Source organism: Alligator mississippiensis, chromosome 4 (genome assembly GCF_030867095.1).
Source record: "Alligator mississippiensis isolate rAllMis1 chromosome 4, rAllMis1, whole genome shotgun sequence".
NCBI lineage: Eukaryota > Metazoa > Chordata > Crocodylia > Alligatoridae > Alligator > Alligator mississippiensis.
In genome coordinates, this window is record NC_081827.1 from 158,893,089 (window position 1) to 158,913,742 (window position 20,654).

At 43.3% G+C, this 20,654-nt stretch overlaps 1 protein-coding gene across 4 annotated transcripts in view; it reads left to right on the forward strand.

Moving 5' to 3' along the window:
- The window catches only part of CDC27 (cell division cycle 27), an 83,980-nt gene that overhangs the window by 17,589 nt on the left and 45,737 nt on the right, over positions 1 to 20,654 (forward strand). For all 4 annotated transcript variants that reach the window (XM_019500926.2, XM_006271558.4, XM_006271559.4 and 1 more), the window contains exon 3: positions 16,318 to 16,465. In XM_019500926.2, the coding sequence (XP_019356471.1) occupies positions 16,318 to 16,465 (148 nt within the window). The remainder of the gene's footprint in view (positions 1 to 16,317; positions 16,466 to 20,654) is intronic.

The following is a 20,654-nucleotide window of genomic DNA, read 5'->3' on the forward strand; positions in this document are numbered from 1 at the left end:
ACACTAACTTTTAATTAATATATTTTTTTTTTAAAGTTGAAGATACTTTTGGGGCCTTTGTGCTAAGCTTGATTCTGCCATGTGAATGCAATGAATTTCATAAGCTTATATATTCTTGGTTTAGCATGGTATAACTATTTTTGTCTTTCCCACTTCTACTTGCTGTTATAGTTCCTTTTAAAATTTTGTTGGCTGTAAAAGGTTTCATAATTAGTGCCGCTACTGGAACTGGCCAACAAAAAAAAGTTCTGACTAGTCTCCTGTCTCTGAACTCAGATGCCTCCTCTTTGCCATGAGTTGCTATCTAAAAAATCCTTTTAGCCTTAGTTTCTATCATGGTAGCATAATGCTTTGTGGCAGGGGCACGTGCTGACCTGCTCTGTGTGTTGTATAATAGCTTATTAAATAAGGTTAGATGATTGCTATGTATTTATTTTTAGAATTGATATTAAATTGGCAAAAATCGGTTTTCCTTCTTTCACACACGTACACATAGACAGGCTTTGTTTGCTTTTGTGCTTTTCATCAAAATTACTGTGAGGTTTTTGTTGTTTGCTTGTTTTTTGCAGCATTAAATCAGTTGCCCAAGCCTGTAAGAGTTTTAGTATGTCAATCTTTTGTCCCCCATGAAGTGCTAAGAGACTTCAGTATTTATTGTTTTTTGAGCTCTGCTTATAGATTCACAGAAGTTTAGGGCTGGAAGGGACCTCATGAGATCACTGGGTCCAGCCCCCCTGTTCTGGGCAGGAAAGACTGCTGGGGTCAAATAACCCCAGCAAGGTGTGTCCAGTTTCCTTTTGAAGATCTCCAGGATGGTGCCTACACCACCCCTGCTGGTAATCTATTCTAGAGTCTGGTCACACGACCCATGAAGAAGTTTTTCCTTGTATCCAGTTTGAAACCTTCTAGGAGTTTGACTGTTGTGCCTGGTTTTCCCCTGGGGTGCTGCAGTTAATATAGTCGTTCACTTAGCGCCCTGGTGCTCCCTTCTGATATATTTGTAAGCTGCCACCAAATCCGCCCAAAGTCTTCTCTTTTCTAGGCTGAACAGTCCCATATCTGTCAGCCATTCCTTGTATGGATTGCTCTCTTCAGGCCTCTAATTATATGAGTGGCTCTTCTCTGGGCTCTCTCAAGCTTCTCCACATCCTTCTTGAAGTATGGCACCCAGAACTGGATGCAGTACTCCAGCTGCGACTTCACCAGTGCAGAGTAGAGCAGGAGAATAACTTCCTTTGTTCTGCTTGAAATGCATCGGTTGATGCATGCCAGCGTAGTGTTTGCTCTGCTAACTGTAGCATCAAACTGGTGGCTCGTATTCATTTTATGTTCAATTTTGACCCCTAGGTCCCTTTTGGATGTGATGCTAGCTAGCGTAGCACCACTGAGCCTGTAAGTTTGTTGCGGTTTTTTCCTCCTCAGATGGAGCACTTTATACTTTCCAGTGTTGGACAGCATCTAGTTCTCTTCTGCCCATCTAACTAATCTGTCTAGGTCTGCCTGGATCATCAGCTTACCTTGATGCATGGCCGCACTTCCCTACAGCTCGGTATCATTGGTCAACTTTGCCAGTGTGCTTTTTCTCCCTGACATCCAGATCATTGATCAATATGTTTGAAAAGCACTGGCCAAGTACCGAACCCTGGGAGACCCCACTGACTACCTTCCACCAGGCTGACATAGATCAAGTGTCAAGTGAGGGCAGCAAGGGCAGGACATCACCTCGCCATACCTGGCTCTTCCTACCATCTGCCCTCTCCCAGCCCCTAGTCTGTATCTGTGGGGCCAAGAGCAGCCTCTACCACCAAGACTGCTTCTCCAGGCTCTTGCGTGTCAGTATTTGGAGCTGTCTGCCCCTGTAACCCTTCCCAGTGCCCCAGAGAGTATTGGAAGATGAGCTGGGCTGAAAAGCATGGCTCCGCAGCCTTGTGTCACCAAGCAGCAGGCTCTGCTGCAGGCAGTGAGTGGCTGGCACCAGAGCTGCTGGGTGGGGGGAGGGCAGGGCAAGGTAGCAATTCCCAGAAGAGCACCTGGAGGTTCTGCTTGTCTGTGGGACAGTAGAGCAGGCACAGGACACCAGATGGGTGGAAGAGAGCACAAAAGCACTTACTGCTTTCTTGCACTGAGGCTGGGTGCAATTTCACCCTTAAAGTGATCTCATGGCACCCCAGTTGAGAATCACCTGCAATAAACTACATACTATATCTTATAGCAGAGAATATGAAGCATCCCCTTATCTATTCAATATACAGCTTATATTGTACACGTGTGCAAATCTATGTTAAAAGAACACTACTAAGTTAAAATAAAGCACTAACAGTATCTCTGGAAATGGTGTATGCACAGCTTGGTCAGCCCTAGGAGGTGTGAAGCCTTGTCATCCTTAGAGAAGACTATCTCTGGAAGTCTTTTTCTTTTTTAAATAGCTACCAAGTCTGAGAACTTTGAATAATTTTGGTTTTGTTTGCCCCTCTTTTTTTACCTCCTCTCCCTCAGAAAATTCCCACAGTCTTACAGTGTGGCCAGATTTGATCACATTTTTCAAGGAAATGGCACAATTCATATCCTTGACATGCAGGCTATCTCCTAAATGAAGCCTGTTACCCAGAATATAGAAGTGCTGTAGCTCTTCAAACAGAGAGGGCACATGGATTTGTCATGGACAGAACACCCACACTTTTTTTTTCCCCTTAACTTTTTCACAAAGGCTAAACCATTTTGGCTCATCTCTTGGAAAAATAAACCCCTGTCTCATGCAGAGAGCAGGCAGGGAAAACTTCAGCTCAAATGGTTAAAAATGGGTGAAATATTATATAAGCAATAGAAAACAGGTTCTTGGAATGGAAAGTGTAAAGCAACCCTAATTTTAGATGCTTCCAGCTCTGGTTTATAACATGCCATGCTTACTTGAATCCAAGACAAGGTGGTAGGGTTTTCCTTCCCTTCCCTATTCAACCTTGTGTGGGGAAAGCCCCTTCTCTTAGATGGGGGGCAGGGAGCGGGGCAACAGCTGCAACTCCAGACCTGAGCTGCAGGGAAGCACAGGCCTTGTGGGGAGGCAAGCAGGAGGGGAACCAGTAGTGGGGGAAGGCAGGCAGCAGGAGGAGTAAGTGGGGAGCCAAGCAGCAGAGGGCAGGCACCACAGAATGATGTGGGCAGATGTGAAGTGCTCAGGTACTGTGGGGTCAAATAGGGCAGATAGCAAGGGGTGAGGAGTCAGGCCATCTGCCCCCCTGACACGGTTTGCCCTGCTGCAGTGTTGGTGGGAGGACAAATTTAAGATGACTTTCCAAATATTAGTCTCTAGAGATTAAAAATTATAATAAACTTATAAGTTTCCCGTGTCTAGAATCTGTTTACTGAAGGGTCATCTTAAATTCAAAATCATCTTGAGTTTGAGTAAATATGGTGATTTTTATCAAACTGTGGTAAACATACAGCTGTCCTTTTTAAGACGGCTTGGGCAAACTCATTAAACTTGCTATAAAATCTTTATCTGAGTTCAGGGGTATCAGTCTTTAAGAATGAAAACAACTGTGATAGTGTAAAAATTGGCTTGTGATTTCACTAAATAGTTATGAAAGTATTATCTGTATTAGGAGAAGTTTTTTTTATTTGCATGCAAACTGTAGTAGGAAAGGGAGGATAAGAGTACCTGAGCATAAAGAGTTAACTCTTAATTGTACATGACTGTTACCATAATTTCTTTAAGTCTTTATTTTGAATAGAGTTAATTTAATGAAAAATTAGAGATGTGTACACTCCCCACATGCTGCACAGAGTTCTTGTACTACCAGTTAACCCCAGTTCCTTTGAATGAGAGAATCCCTGCTGGTGGCAACTTTTGCTAGCAAAGCTGTGTTAATAAAGGGGTGCAGTTCCTGGCAAAGAGAGGGTAGCTACTGGGTGTGATCTTTTTTGCACCTCTGGTTGAGAGAAGCCAGTAGATCTATGCAGTGTAGACCGAGCCTGAGAAAAGTAACAATGGAGTCTGTGAATTCTTGTTGCAGCAGTAACCCAGTCAGTAGCTGTCCAGTTAAATCTTTGGAAAGACAGGCTGAAATATCCTGAACTGGCTTGAAACCAGGAATAGAAGGGATGCTCCTGCATTTAGCCTTAAACTCCTAGAAATTTGGGCAAAAAGATTAGCTCCAATGGTAGATGAGACATAGTACATGTAACACTTGCTTTACTTTCTTTTTTTTTCATTTTAGTTTTGGTGTTTTGGTGTTTTTCCCTCCCAACTCCAAATTCCTTTTTCAAATCAGTTCAGACTTAAACCTAGCAACCTTCCTCCTGGTCTTAAGTATAGTTTTCACTATTCCTCATCCTATTCTGATATGCTGAGCAGGTGTGTACGATGTGGTCCTAAGCAGAAGGAAGAAATTCAGAAGGTGAAACTCAGTGGCGCTCGGAGCAGGAAATTCAACAAGCATGTGCATGCACATGCAAGGTTTCCAGTTCTTCCACTATAATGCAGTTAGATCTGGCATGTGTTTCCATGCAGATGCCGTACAGCTGCCCTGTGAATCCCCTTATTTGCTTGTCCTAATCTTCTAAGGACAACTCTGCCTTTCTGTTTGTTTTCTGACCTAGCACCTTCCTTTTGCTTCATCCTTCTTTTATTATACCTATATTTAATTCCTGTTTTTAGGTGTAGAAGACTTTTTCCTAGTATTACATGCAGTTATAACACTTCATTTTTTTTTTTTTTAAATAAACTTGCATATGAAAAATACCTGTATCTATGTGGCTTCCATCAGACTAAAGGCAGGACCTTGGAGTTAAGCTTGCTGATGTAGTATGTAACAAATGTGACTAACATTGTCTTATACAAGATGTAATTATTAATTTAAAAGATGGGGCTCTTTAAAGCAGCAATGTTACAGGAAGCATCTTATGGTTTATTTTAGAACATACATTGTTTCATATTTTAAAATGTTCAATATATCCCAATTAATGTTGAGAACACTAGACTAATTATCTTTGCTGCTTAAAGCAAAATATTACATGCACAGTTATAACATCAAAAATGGTTTGCTGCTGGAGCCCAGTCCTACAACATGCTGAACAACTCTTGGCAGATAGTGAATAGCTTAGATTCCCATAGACTTCAGAGGGTGTCCTCACTGAATGTAGTTGTTAGTCTTTTTAAGATGCATTAAGATGAACTGAATGAGAGTTTGCTGTAGCTGCCACTGATGTTAAGCCTGATCATGCAAATAGTTATACAAGTTCATTTGTGGAAATACCTTATAGGATCCATCTTGTTTGGCTAGAAATGACCAAAAGTTAGGAAGGGTGGGAATTCACTAGGGAGTTTTCCTGAAAACTCTCTCACCTTCCTTCACTGTAAACTTGGTGAGAGCAAGCAGGGAAAAGGGAACCTTTTGGGACCAAGGAGCACTGAATGGGCCAGGTTATAGGGGAATTTGGTACGGGAGGTCTACTTGGAAAGAGGGGCAGGAAAAGAGGCGACAGATTAAGACCCAGAGAAAGGGCTGGAGGATGCTGCAATGCCAGTGCCACTACCACTTCTAGCTCTTCCTGTGTTTGTACCTGTGAGGTGTCTGTCCAGACAGGACTGCTCACTGTCGAGGCTTCCACCCAGGTCCTGGTTTGGTGCTGTGACAGCCAGGTGAGGAAGTGCCTGCAGTGTGTGTTGTGCTTCCTGGTAGTATCCATCAGGGAGCAGGTAAGAGCGCTATGAAGGGAGGTGGTAATGCTCTGAAGCATCCTCTGCCTTGAGGAGTTCATCAGTTTAGTGCTGAAGGGGACATCTAGGACTGTGGAGGAAGGAGTGCCAGAGAAAGAAGAGAACACGGAGTCCTAGCAAGGTGGAAGCTGGAAGCATGTGACCTCTGGCAGCAAGTTGAAGTCCTTTCCACCTGCAGCAGTTTGTCTGAAGAACAGACATGTAGCCCTAGCAACCCAGCCAAGGTCAGCTCCCAGATTACTGCTCCTGGCAGCACAGTTTGGGGTGAAGGTGAGCAGTTTTGTGATGAAAGAACTGGTTGGACACTATAGAAAATCTGGACATGTACAAGTCTATAGGGCCACGCATGATGCACCCAAGGATGATGACTGAGTTGGCTGATGTGATTGCAGAGTTGCTGGCCAATATCTTTGAAAACTTGTGGCAATTGGGAGAGGCAATTGGAAAAGGGCAAATATAGTGTCCATCTTTCAGAAAGGGAATGAGGAGGATCCAGGGAACTACAGACCAGTCTGTCTCACCTCAGTACCTGGAAAAATCATGGAGCAGGTCCTCAAGGAATCCATTTCTGAGCCCTTGGAAGAGAAGAAAGTGATTGGGAACAGTCTGCATGGATGCTGCACCAAGGGCAAGTCATGCCTGACCAACCTGATTGTCTTCTGACAAGATGGCTGCCATCAGGTTGGTCAGGCATAACTTGCCCTTGCTGCATCCATGCCGACTGTTCCCAATCACTTTCTTCTCTTCTTTTTCTGAAGTCCAGGGTCCTAACTCTGCTGCTCTCCTTTCTTCATTTTGTCAGAATCCTGAACTCTTATCACCTCATGGTCACTGCTGCCCAAGTTGCCATCTACTTCTGCATCCTCCACCAGTTCTTCCATGTTTGAGAGCACAGCCCCTAGTTTGTCTCTCCAACACTTGCACCAGGAAGTTGTCCCTAAAAACTTCCTGCATTGCCTGTGCCCTGCTGTATTGCCTGCCCAGCAGATGTTGGAGTGGTTGAAGTCCCCCATGAGAACCCAGGTCTGTGATTTGGAAACTTCTGCTAGCTGTTTGAAGAAAGCCTCATCTACTTCCACCTCCTGGTCTGGTGGTCCATAGCAGACAACCACCACAACCTCACCCTTGTTGCTCTTCCCCTCTGACCTTAACCCAGAGACTTTCAACAGCCCTATCTCTAGTTTCATAGTGGAGCTCTGAACAACCATAAAGCTCTTACATAAAGTGCAACTCCTCTTCTCTCTTGCCTGTCCTTCCTGAACAGTTTGCATCTGTCAGTAGTCCAGTCATGGGAGCTATCCCACCAAGACTGTTATTCCAGTCATGTCATAGTGCCTTGATTCTGAGGAATTCCATTTCTTCCTACTTTTTGTCCCAGGCTTCATGCATTTGTGTACTGACACCTGAGGTAACTATCAGCTTGTCCTACTTTCTCAGTAAGAATGAGGCCTCCCTTGTTGCCCCTTCCTCCAAAGCAACTTAATGTCCTTTTCAGTTGCTTTGGGCTTATTTTCCTATAAAACTCATCAGAGGTTCTGTTCTCACCAAGAAGTATTTACATGTTAGGCTTCAACTATGACATTTCAACAACTCTTGCTGTTTAGCAGTTTGCCAAGTTTGGCAGACTCTTTTAAGGCTGCCTCTGCTTCCTACTGAGATTCGGAATATTGTGCTAGTGTCCTGGCCCATATTGTATCTGATTGTTTCCCTTGGCAGCTCTAAGGACTCCAAACTGGCTCTATACAGGATAATAGGAGAGACCCAGCAGGCTTCTAATCCAGACAAGCGGTTGTTTGCTTGGCACAGACCCACTCAGACCACCTAAACAGCTCTGTCATTTCTGTGCATAAGTATGAGAAGATATGTCATAAACTATAAATTTATAGCTTTTTCATAAAGCTCTGATATGGCTACACCAAGAGTATTGCATTTAGTTAATTTCTACAGCAATGAGGTGCTCAAGTTCCCTACACTGTATTGGACAAAAGCAACAGAAATTGGCTTCTCAAGTATGTCAAGTTCTGCTTGTCAAGCTCCATATTCTCTGAGAAGTTAAAGATTCTGGGTTAAATTTTAGTGTTTAGAATGTTTAACAGTTAACCCAGCTTGCTGTTGTGTCCTGCTACAGGTGCTTTATGGCAGCAAATCTTGACTTTTTCTATAAAGCGCTAATTTACAAGTGACGATCTACTGAATGTCAGAGTTGAAGGTGTGAGTGGAGTAGTCTATGCCTTCACATATGTTTGTATGTTGCCAACAGTGAAGTAGTTCTCAGGAGCAAGGATGCAGGGCCGGAGCCTCAGCTCATGTAAACAAGTGAAACTGCAGTAATTTCACTGGGTTTAACATAACTACAGTAGCTAAGGAACTAATCCCAAGACCTTCTTGTATACTAGCCTCATACAGTGGACCTTACAGGTTATGCCATCTGTTGAGCTGAATGACCTCCTTCAGTGTAGGTTGAGATTTAGTTGCTCTTTAAATTCTATGACACATTCAAGAAAAACCTTCTTTTGCCTGCCTATATTTTGAATTTTGTCTGCATGGTATTTTTTGGTTGGTTGATTTTCATGGTTTAAAAAAAAAACAAAAACCCAAAAGTGTTTATCCTCTAGAACAGAGATGGGCAAAATATGGCCCACAGGCTGGATCCTGCCCTCCAACTGATTGGATCCAGCTTGTGGGTGGTGACGTTCAACACTGCAGCAATTCTTTTGTCTTCTGAGAAACTCCCTGTGCAGCCCAGGGTCCAGCCTGCCGGCTTCCAGGGTGGTCTCTCTCCCCCTTCTAAGTGCCATCCTTCCTACCTTCTACACAGGGCCTCTTTTTCCCTTGCTAGCACCTGTGGATCTGTTTTTTATGGCACTGGGTCCTCTTTCCCATCACCCAGCTCCCTCGATCCAGGCTTGCCCAGGAGGTCCTCATTATGGCACACCACCCTGAGAAGGGACAGATCCACAGCTTGCTCTCAGCTGTAGTCTTTCACGCCTTCTGGCTCTACAAAGCCTTGCCTTAAAGGGACCTAGCCCTGTGGTCCTGCCCCGTGTCTTTTCCCCAGTAACGGGTGTAAACCTGTTACAGGTGCAGCATGGGTCCCCAGTTGACTGGAGCAGGTATGGTGTGCTGCACAGTTCCACACCAGTTACCAGACACCATATGTGGAGCAGACCCCAGATCAGCAATAGATGCTGTATGTAGTGCAGCACCTGCTCTGGAATCAGTGCTACATGCAGTGCCTTCCCCAGCTGCACATGCTACCCACTCTAGGATCTGCATAACATGCAATATGGATGCCAAAGTAGTAGCCATGGGTGCTGGATCCAACATGGGTTGAGGAGAAGAAGTCTGTGAGCCCTGTGGCTCAAATCTGGCTAGTGAACTAGCCCCATGTCACTCATTTGCCCTGCAGGGCCAGATGAGTTTAGACACCCATGAGCTAGAGCAATAGCGGAACAAGTTAGGGTTTACTTAGATAAGCTAGATACATTCAAATCAACCAGTTTGGATGAGATGCATTCTACACTACTGAAGGAATTGGCTGAGGTAATTTCAGAGCCACTGGCTATTCTCTTTGAGTATTTGTGGAGGACAGGCAAGGTCCTGAATGTCTGGAAAACAGTAAATACAGTACCCTTCTTTAAAAGAAAGGGAAGGAGGAGTAACAAGGGAACTACAAAACAAATCAGCCTGACCTCTATATTTGGCAGGGGGAGGGAAATTATGGAACAAGTCCTCAAGGAATCCATTTTGAAGCACCTAGAAGAGAACAAAGTTATCAAGAACAGCAAGCATGGATTTACCAAGAGCAAGTCATGCCTGACCATCCTGATTTCTTTCTATGGTAAGGCAATGGGCTCAGTGGACAGTGGGAGAGAGCAATGAATGTAATCCATGTTAACTTTAGCAAGGCTTTTGACACCATCTCTCATGACGTTCTCATTCACAATCTGTAGAAATACAGACTGGCTGAAAGTTCTGTAAGGTGGATACATAACTGGTTGGATCATCCTGTTCAATGAGCAGTCAATGGCTCAGTGTCTAGTCAGGAGAAGGTAATACAAGTGAGGTTCCCCAGGAGTCTGTCCTGGGTTCTTCAAGAAAGATATGACCAACTTGGAAAGAGTCTGGTGCAGAGCAACAGAAATGGCAGGCGAGTGAGAAGGGGTAGGGGGAGTGCAGTCCCAGTCAGTGTCAGAACCCACCCTGTACAGTGCCACATGCAGTCCTGGTCCTGGACTGGCTAGAGCAGGCACTGTGTGCAGTGCATGTCCAGAAGATCCTGGAGGAGGTGACCAGAATGGATTCCACATGCAGCATATGTCCCAGTCTCTAAAGCAGACTGCAGGTTCAGTCTGCATCCGTTCAGACTAAGAGCAGCACGTGACCGGATAACAGGGCTCTGTGAGCCATATATTTCACACCCCTGCTCTAGGCTGTTTGTCTATTAGAATTAAAGAAGTAATTAAATGCTTCAGCTTTCTCTGAATTATCTGTAACTTGATTGCTTTCCACATTCCATAAGGGACCTACGGTTTCTCTGATCTTCCTCTTCCTCTTGCCATACTTGTAGAATTCTTTTTTGTCTTATGTCCCATTGCCAGTTACACCTCAAATCATACCTTGGCCCTTCAGACACTCTGTCTGCGTGCCCGTGCAATACTGTTACACTCTTCCCTCATACTATGACCAAAGTGTCCATTTTTTATAGGATTCCTTTTTGAGTTTCAACTCATTAAAGAGATTGCTCTCCAGCCAGGCTGGCCTCCTGTTACACTTCCCACTTTTCCATTGCATTGGCATAACTTATCCCTATGCTCTGACAAGGGTAAAGTTAGAGCCAGCTCTCCTGCATTCCATTTCTCCTCCGAGGGGAACTGGTGGGCAGGATCTCCATGTTGGTTCTGCGTTTCTAAAGTCTAGTGTCTTCTTGTGCTGCTCTCTATCCTTTCTCCCCTTAGGATCTTGAACTCTTATAATTTTGTGGTCACTGTCACCCAAGCTACTGTCCATCTTCACATTTTTAACTAATTCCTCCCTGCTTGTGAGCCGTAAGTTAAAGAGAGCTCTTCCCTGCCCCCATCCCCACCTCTGATTGGCCTGTCTACCACCTGTATCAAAAAGTTATTCCCAACAGACTCCAAAAATTTGTTGGAGTGCTTGTGCCCTGCACTGCTACGTTTGCTGCTGCCCTCCCCGCCCCAGCAGATATCCCAATAGTTGAAATCCCCCATGAGAACCATGTCCTGTGACTAGGGAAACCTTTTGTCAGTTCTCTTAAAGAAAGCCTCCTTCTCGTTTTGTGGCCTGTAGCAAATGCCCTCCCTACTCCTAGTTCACTGCTCTCCTCTCTGACCTTTACCCAGAGTCTTTTAATGGGCCTGCCTTCAGACGTGTGGTACAAAAAGTAGAAGACCTATATATCATCTCTTATGTGTAGGGCAAAAACACCTCCTCCTTCTCTTCCCCCGCGGCCCCCCCCACTTGTCTTTTCTAAATAAACTGTACCTATCTATTGCAGGTGCACAGACTTCAGATTCTTTTGGCTGATACTGATGGCCAATTATTAACCAACCATATCAGCCAATACTGATCCAATAGCCAACTTACAGGAATGCAGCCTAGTGGCTTGGAGAGCAGTGTCTGGCCAGTATGTGGTGGGGGAATGGGTGTGGGGAAGGGAAGGGGTGGAGGGGTGCAGACTGAGGCCCCCACAGTGAGGGAGGGAGTGAGGCAGGGGCAGATGCTGCGCAGCCAGGGTGGTGAATGTGACCCTGCTGGAAGTGGGATGGACCCGTGGGTGACTTGTCCAGGGGGCATGGGAGGGGGGCAGAAGCCAGCTCCTTGCCGTTACATGCACCCCTGGGGGGAGGCATGGGAAACATCGGTGCCAAGGGCTGCATCAGCCTCTTACCAGTGGGGGCAGGGCTGGGGCTGCACTTGGGGTGGGCAGTAGTGACAGTGCTGGGAAATGTGGCTACGGGGTGGGCTACAGCCACCCTAAAATTTGCTGTAGCCCCCCTCACCACCCCCCGCCCGTCCCAGTGCTGCTGTCACCTGCCCAGCTCCCCTCCCAGGAAGAGGCCAGCGCTGTCCCTAGACTGGAGCCTCAGCAGGCAGCCTGCCATTATCCTGCGCACAAATCCGGGAGGCACATGCCCCCTGTGCCTTCCCCAGGGGTGCTCACAGCAGTGGGAAGCTGCCTCCCCTCCCCACCTACCTGTGACCCCCTCAACCAGCTGCCTATAGCTCCATCCTGCTCCCAGGGTAGAATTCACTGCCCTGGCTGGGCAGCATCTGCCCTGCCCCCTCCCTCACCATGGGGGTTGCAATCTGCCCCCCTACCCCCACATCCCTTTCCTCCTGTAGACTTATCAGCCAGATGCTGCTCTCCATGCTGCCCAGCTGGATTCCTGGTCACATGCATGCTACAGCTCATGCATGCTGCGGCTGCGTGCATGCTCGCAGTATTTATCGGTTACATTATTGGCAACACTGGTCAAAAAAAGCCGATTGCTGATGTTAACTTTCCTTTTATCAGCGTAGATCCGATATGCAACTGATATATCGGTGCACCTCTATCTATGGTATTACTGCAATCATGTGCGTCTTTGTAATCCCAATTAATATCAATTCTGTGTTTGTACTACAACCTGATATTCTTCCTGTTTATTTCCCATATTTCTCACGTTAGTGTGTAAACGTTTTCGGTATCTGACTGAGAGTCCTATCCTTTCCCTGTGAACATTGCTAAGGCTTTTGTTATTGCTTTCCGTTACTTATCTTCTATCCAGGTCCCCAGGCTCTACTTAATTCTACGTTTTTTCCTCCATCCCTTGGTGAAAGTAGTTTCAAGCCGTCCTCACTAGGTTAGCAAGCCTGTATGAAGACACTCTTCCCTCTCTTCATCAAGTGGATCCCATCTCTTCCCAGGAGTCCATCTTCTTGGAACACCACCCCATGGTCAAAGAAGCCAAAAACCTCTGTGAAGAGGATTTTGAAGGAAGACACCTTAAGCACTCTGCTACTATAACATACTAGGAAATACAAAAGCTGCCATCATTTCAGTATCAAAATTCTGATTTAATTATTTGTCTTAAATTTCAAGAAGAATTATAAACAGCCAGAGGAGCCTGATAGGGAATAACTAGAAGGAAAAGAAAATCAAATGCGTCTCACTTTCCAGGCGTGCCAAAATAAAAGATAAATGTGATGCTGTTCATCTCAGTTTACTTGGACTTTCAAAAGATTTTTCACTGTGTTCTTAGTAAAGATTACTGACATCTCATGTTCTCTTTAGCTCCTAGTTTTATTACTTCCTAGAAAACAATAGGTAGAAAATGACTTTGGAATAAATGGTCCATTTCAATAAGGCAGAATGCTGAGGGAGATGCCCAAGGGTCTACAACAAAATGCTTATTATGATCTCTTAAAGGGAGTAAGTAGCAGGATAACAAATGTTACTGATAACATAACTTCAGATTAATCAAAACTAAAGATTAAGTTTAGTTCAGAGGGACCTAACAGTACAGGTAAAGAAGCAACCTAATTGCAAGTGAATTTATAGTGTTGAAAAAAAGCATGGGGTAATACATGTTTAAAATTACTCGTACTGCTTGGTTCTAAAGTGGCTGAATAAAAGTAACTCCACATTTTATGGGCAGCTTGGTGAGAACCGTTCGCTGTAGAAGTCGTGGTTGAAGTGATGTTGTTTGGGAATGCATAGAAAATGGTTGTCATGCCTATATATAATCAGTTGTTCATGGATCGGTAGAGTCTGGATCCTTCATATCTAGGTGGTTCACAACTGTTTAATTTCTAGCACATTGCCTGAATTAAAGGTGAGCCACTCTTGCTGTGGCTTCAACTTCAAGCTCACTTCAGATGCTGTTAAAGGACATGTACAAAGCCATGTATCAAATGGAGAGTGTGATCTGAATACACTATTTTATATATTATTAGAAATGAAAATATCTACATATAAAACAGCTGGATGGACTGACTGATCATGGCCTAGCAACACAGTTAAATTTTTTGATAATTTCTGCAATAACCTTGGGTGTTTGCTGATATTCTAACTGTAGTTGGAATAGGGCTGGATAGTAATCTGCTGTACCTTTAAGGTTTAAATGTTTTCAATTTGCAGAGAGCTGGCTATCTATCTCGGTACTTAACTCTTAATTGCTGTTGGAATCTGATAACCAACAAATATAAGGGAAATTGTGCCTTTTGAAGTACTGATTTGCTGCAGAGACTTAATTAGTGGAAGGACAGGAGTGATATCAGGGAAAAATAGAGCTGCCTGTCCTCAGCGCAATACTAGCCCCTGATTCATGGGGAGTACCTTCCTTCCCTGTCCCTTTGGGACTGAGTAGACATCCTTGTCTAGAATCTTGCCCAAATGTTTTCTGTTTAGTTCTGTACATGATGCTTCCCTACAGAAGATATCCAATTTCATGTCTTCATGTAGCAGACATAAATAATAGCAGCTACTTTAACTCAGATTTTGGGAAGTTTACAGTTAAACATACTGCACCATCTGGGCAGCAGAACCATGCCTTGACTCCTGCTAATAAGACTACACAACTGTTCTAGTAAAACTGACTTCATTCACTTTTCAGCCTGTTCCAACAGTACGAGGAGTTCCTCAAGGTAGGAGCCTGAAAAGTTTTTACACCAGAATTGCTATTGCTGGTCCTTGAGCTCCATTGGTTCCCCAGTGACTTCTCTGGGTAACTTTGAATTTTCTGATGGACATGTACTTGTCAAGTGTTTATAATGGGACCCTGTTTAGCTAGACGAGAGACTAGTTATATCACTTCACAATGGGTGCCCTGTCATTTACCAGCTTAACCTTTTTAAGCAATTGCTCTGTTAACTTCAGGGATAGGGGCTGTCCGAATTGTAAGCAGCTGGAGTCTGCGGGCTGCACTAGCACAGGCCGCAGGCTCCCTGGGCTGCATGCCATGTGAGTGCCCTAGCCTTACCCTCAGCTCTCCAGGCTGTGCAGGAGCCCCAGGGTGTAGTCTGTGTTGTTCCATGTTGTGCCACACAGCACTTCACTGCTCCCTGGGGTGGAGACAGAAAATGGAGCTGGAAAGGGAGCCTGGATCCCTTGGAGTTGCTGCCAGTTAGGCAGTCCCTAGCAGAAGGTTTTTTGACTTACTCTTTAAAGAAAAATGTGTGTTAATCTTTTTTGTTTTTAAAATCAGTCAGAACTTCAAATTAAAAATTATAACCACATTAAGGCCTAAACTTTCTCTAATTTCAAAGTAAATTTAAAATGTTATGTATGGTGAGCCCTCCTTTAATTTTTTTACTCAAAGGGTACTGCTTTTTTTTTTAAACTGCATACAGAATGACAGGTGCGGAGGAGAAGACACTATTAGCTTCTGAGCCTAATTCAAGGTGTATCAGTGTTACAGTGGATAGCGTGTTGCTGTGTGTATGTGCATGCATGTATGCATGCCAGCATTTGTTCTGCTGTACATACTACCTCCTAATTCTAAAATCTGGACTGACCTGAGGTCAGGTTTTCTAAAAATATTTAGCTACCCAGTGGAATTTTCAAAAGGCACTACTTCCACATGATTTCAGAGGGAAATAAAATGCCTATGGGCTTGGGCACCTGTCTTTTGATGACCAGAAACAATAGCCATTTTTCAGGTCTGCATTTATTAACTATGGTAAACATGAAAGGGAATATTAAAAACTAACTTGTTTTAGTAAACTTTTGTTTATTTGTTTAGTATATCTCTGATCTTTAAAAATCCTAGTTTTAGATATTTTTAGTTGAATACCATTTTCCATCGAAATATAATTGGATGCAAATTAAAAGTGAAAACAAAACTTAAATGCATAGTAATTTACCACTTTCTATCATATGAACGTGAAACAATCTTTTAATATATTAACTGTTGTACAGCCGCCTTATTACCAGAAAGGACCAAATTATAGGCAGGCTATATTTGGTTGAAAATCAACATATGTTAGTAGTTGTATTAACCAGTGAGAAGTAATTATTCTATATCTTGTTTAGCATCTGTTTTAACTTCCCCAGAATCAGCTATTTAAACACAGGTTTCCTGCTTGCTTTTTTTATTTATATAATAACTAAATAAGTGTGTGGTGTGCGTGTACTGGTGATTTTTAAGTCATTTTGACTTTAAATCGGTCTACCTTACTATAGTGTCTCCTATTGCTTGATAGGAAAACTGCACTCGTAAATACCTAAATTGAGATGCATCTAGAAAAAAATAGTGTGCACTTAAGGATATGATGCAGTCCTTCCTGATCTGTGACTTGCAGTAGAATTACTGTTTTATTGTGCTTAAAATGGCACTCTGGTGCTTTTCAAGACTTGTGTAGATAGGGTAGATGAAATGATTCGTGTTTTTTCTGAATATAGTAGCTTGGACAAGTCTTATTTATAGGGTCATATAATGCACAAATCCTTTACGCTGTGGCTAGGAAACTTAATTGAATCTGTCATGGGTTTTTTCCCCTTGACACCAGGAGTTACACTTTTTGCTGCTTATACCAAAAAACAGACTGATCAAATGACAATGACGTTTTTGTTTGTTTTTGTTTTTCTTTCTTTCTAGTACATTCAGAAGAGGCGCTGTTTTTACTGGCAACATGTTACTATCGCTCAGGAAAGGCATATAAGGCATACAGGCTTCTGAAGGGACATAGCTGTACCACCCCACAATGTAAATATTTGCTTGCAAAGTGTTGCGTGGACCTCAGCAAGTAAGTAACCCCTTTCCATTCTGCTGTTGTTCTGTAGGGTTTTTTAGGAAGCTGTCATATTACATACACTGGCAATTCAGGAGTCCTTAATCCCCAAGGATTATCATAAATGCAGCTAACTTTACTCTGATATGCACCTAACAATAGCTCATATACAGAAACCTCTAAAACATACTCAGTGATTTTTGTATAGTATTTTGGTCAGTTTAAGCAACATCTAAACAAGTGTCCATGTGAAAGCAGGTTAGAAATTGTGAGGTCTTTTTTTTTTTTTTTACTACACCCCACTCCACTTTTAAATTCTGTATATATAAGGACTTAATCTATCTGTCTGTCCATAACATTCTCGGAGCACTCTGATTGGTTGTCTCAGCAGGCACTCGCAATGCTTACTGAAACAATACATCAGAATGGTCTGCACAGGCGGACACCCAGACAGATCGCCGGTGGGGTTGTCGGCATGCAGCTGGACACAGAGTGACAGCAGCACAGGCTGGTGGCAGTGGCTGCTGTGTGCAAGCTTTCCCCCTCCCCTGGTCCTGGGAGGCAGTGGGCACACAGTACTCCATCCCTTCCTGGCCACCACTCCCCATCATTGCAATTCGCTAGTAGTCTAATAATGTTTCTGGAATGAGGCTAGTATTTAAAAGAACCAAATCCTTAAAACAGTGACTCTCCCTCTACTCGTCAAGTAATTCTAAATGGGAGAAGAAACTGGCAGAACTGTAATACTTTGAGTTTGCTAGGTAAAGTTTTATGCATTTGTCCTTCTCTGTACAGATAATTTCAGACCAGTTGACAATTAGTGCGTGTGTCTTCTGTTATGAGGTTTGAAATGGGTAAAGCTACAAATCTGGGAAGAAGGAAATAGATGATTGAGGGCCTTAATACAATTAATTATTTTTTCCATATATAGAATCTAATTACTGGGGGGGTCACCTTGTATTTGAGTAATTATGGTGTGTGTGTGTATGTGTGTGTGTGTGTATATGTATATGTGTGTGTGTGTGTATATATATATGTATATGTATATATGTATATGTATATGTATATATATATATATATATATATATGTATATGTATATATATATATATATATATATAAGGGAACTCAAAGTGCTAAAGAAGTCCTACGTAACATATTTCTTCCACATGAATCTGAAAGATGAGGTAATGGGACTCAAGTGATTGATTGTCCTTTATAAAATGACAAAGTTTGCATTTTTAGGCTTTTGATTCAGTTGTAGTCCAGATTAGGAGTAATAAATTTGCCCCTCCTGTGGACTGAGTAGTATTATAGCAGTTAAGAGCACTACTATCCACATAATCAATCAATCAATCAATCAATCAATCACTGTTACTACATGTGACCCCACCACAGGTGAAACCTTGGTCAACAGTCCTGGCACACAAGGATCAAAATCATGTAGATTTTTGCTTGTTGTCTATTTAACATAGCTGTGTTCTGCCTCCTCTGTGAGTAGTAGTCTTTTGTACCAAAAAGTTGTTTTCCTGCTCTCCTACAAGCACATTTGAATTGGTTTAAGAATAAAAAGTCAAATGTGAAAGGGGGGGGATGGGTTGGGAGAAAAACATGCAGTTATGTGCAGAAAACTGCTTACCCTGATAAAGGATATAAAGGCAGCCTGGTTGGTTCAGTAATAGGAAGATTGGGTTTGGGGGGAGGCTGTTTTTGGATATTTTAAATTACTCTTTGGAGTAATAGCAAAGTTGGTATATCCTATAACAGGGGCAGGCAAAATATGGCCTGTGGGCTGGATCCGGCCTGCTAGACAATTCTATCCAGCCTGTGGGTCCCCTAAAAAAAAAAAAAAATAAAATAAAAAAATTTAGAAAATGTATACTTATTTGTTCCTCGCTGCCTGTCAAAGATGACAGGAGCCAGGGGCAGCAGGACCCAGAAGGAAGGCCAGCCCAGCCCAGCCCAGCCCCCTCCTAACCCTGCTCCTCTCCCAACCAGAAGCCTCTGCCTACTGCAGCTTTCACTGCTTCCCTGCCTGCCTGCCTGCCCACCAGCCTCCAGCACCATGTGAGCAGACCATGGGAGCACAGGGCCCATACCAGTACACCAGGGCCAGTGTGAGTGTGTACATGCACACAGTGAGGGAGGGAGAGACTGTGCGTGCGTGCATGTGTGCACGCACGTGTAGGGAGGGAGGGAGAGAGTGTTTTATATGTCTGTGTGTGCGTGTTCATGGGGCAAGTCCCACACGCACACCCCACCATACACATGCGCCCGCACCCCCTTTGCATTTCCATGCACGCAGACCCCCACACCCCACATAGCCACATGCACACCTATCCACCCCCCACCCACCCCACACACACAATATACAAGAGTCAGACTTCATTTTGAGATATTGTACAATCACCTCTGCCTACACTACACAAATGAATGTAAATTGGGACAAAATATTTTTTGACATCAAGTTAATGAAAGTTGTAGATGTTTGATTTTTAAAATATAATTTGGTGTTTTTCTGGTTCTGAGATGGCAAAACCCCTTGGTGAAAGGAGTATTTCCAGGGGCAAGGGTTAGGGGGTCAGGGGGCAGGACTTCTGATCACAAGATGGTGACCAAGGGCAGGGTACCAGTCAAGGGGCGGGGCTACCCATGTGGCCCTTCACAGCTTGCCAAAACTCAGTAAGTGGCCTTCCACTCAAAATAATTGCCCATCCCTGTCCTAGACATAAGCTACTAACAAGTTTTAGAAAGAGCAGCACTAGAAAAAGTCTTGCTTTGTAAGAAACCAATTTGCTTAATTCTCAGTTTTCATTTTATTAAGTTGTCATGTAATTTGACTCTTAAAATCGATACAATATTCTTAAATACAAATTTGACAGGTGCAACTTGTATGATGTCTTAATAGGAGCAAGCTTAAGCTATGCATGCCAAGGGGAAGAGTGTCCCACAGCCTGCTGTGCTGCTCTCCCAACTGGACAGAAGGGCATTCCAGCTGTTCATAGTTGCCACCATAGATTACAGAGGAGATGTTCTATTCAAGACAAAGTCGTAAATTGTTTTTTCAGGATTTCTAAGGGATGTCTACCTTCATTTCTGCTAAAATAATAAAATAATTAAAAAAACAAACAAAACAAAAAACCACCACACCTCCTGTCTGGTGTAATGCATTCAGTAGACGAAGTATGACATTGTGTTTCCTGGTGGCACGAAGATTTATGTATTGTGATCCTAACCAACTAAAAGAAAAATGTTTTATTAGGGTCTCTGTGAAAGCTGTCTTCCAATAGCAGGGGCAAGTTAATGTGGAAAAATCAATGATGGTTAGTTGCTGCAGTGTGCAAGTGCTTTATGACTTTTCTATATAGTGCTACTCTACCATCTCTTGATGTTTCATTTGCTGCAAAGGAACTAATCAGTCTGCCACCTTTTTCTGTTGAAATAGAAATCAATTTAATGCTCTACTTGGACGGGTCCCAGAGAAACATGTTTAAAAGCTCTTTTTTCTTTCTTCCCTTTTCATTTAAGGCCTCATTTGTATGTAATTTATGCTCTGCAGATTAAACTATTTCAGTTGGTGGTAGGTATTTTTTGGTTTCTAGTCTTTCCTCCTCCCTGCCCCGCTTTCCCCCCCCCCCCATTTAAAATGTATTTAAAGTGTTGCAACCTGTTGTGGATGTAATCCTATCTATATTGAAGTGCCTTTACTGGTATCACTTATTCCCATTTTCTTCTGGGAATAAGCTGTATTGGCACAAGCAATTCCATCCCATTGAAATTACCTTCACATTAGGCAGGGGGATCAGGCTGCTTTAAACTCCATTGGTATGGTTGAAATAGTACAATGGTTTACAAGTGTCCACCCTTAAGTAAAGGTTTTGACAAGAGTTTCAGTGATGATGAAATCAGTCTTAAACTGAATGAAACCATCCATGCTGGGCCATACTTTTAACTGCATGTTTATACACAATAAGCCATGGCCTTTCCTCTTCCAGTTGTCTTTGTGAGCAAGCAAAGCACAAGAATTCAGTCTGCACATGCACAAGTTGGAAAACGAGAACAGAGCTCTACAAGGTATACTCCTTACTTAATGAAATCAAGGTAAATCCAAAGCTCTTGGTTTCTTCTGTATAGAAGTGTAGACCAAGACTCGAAAGCAATTCTGGTGTAAAAACATCTCAGGCTCCTAGCCTGAGCAACAATTCA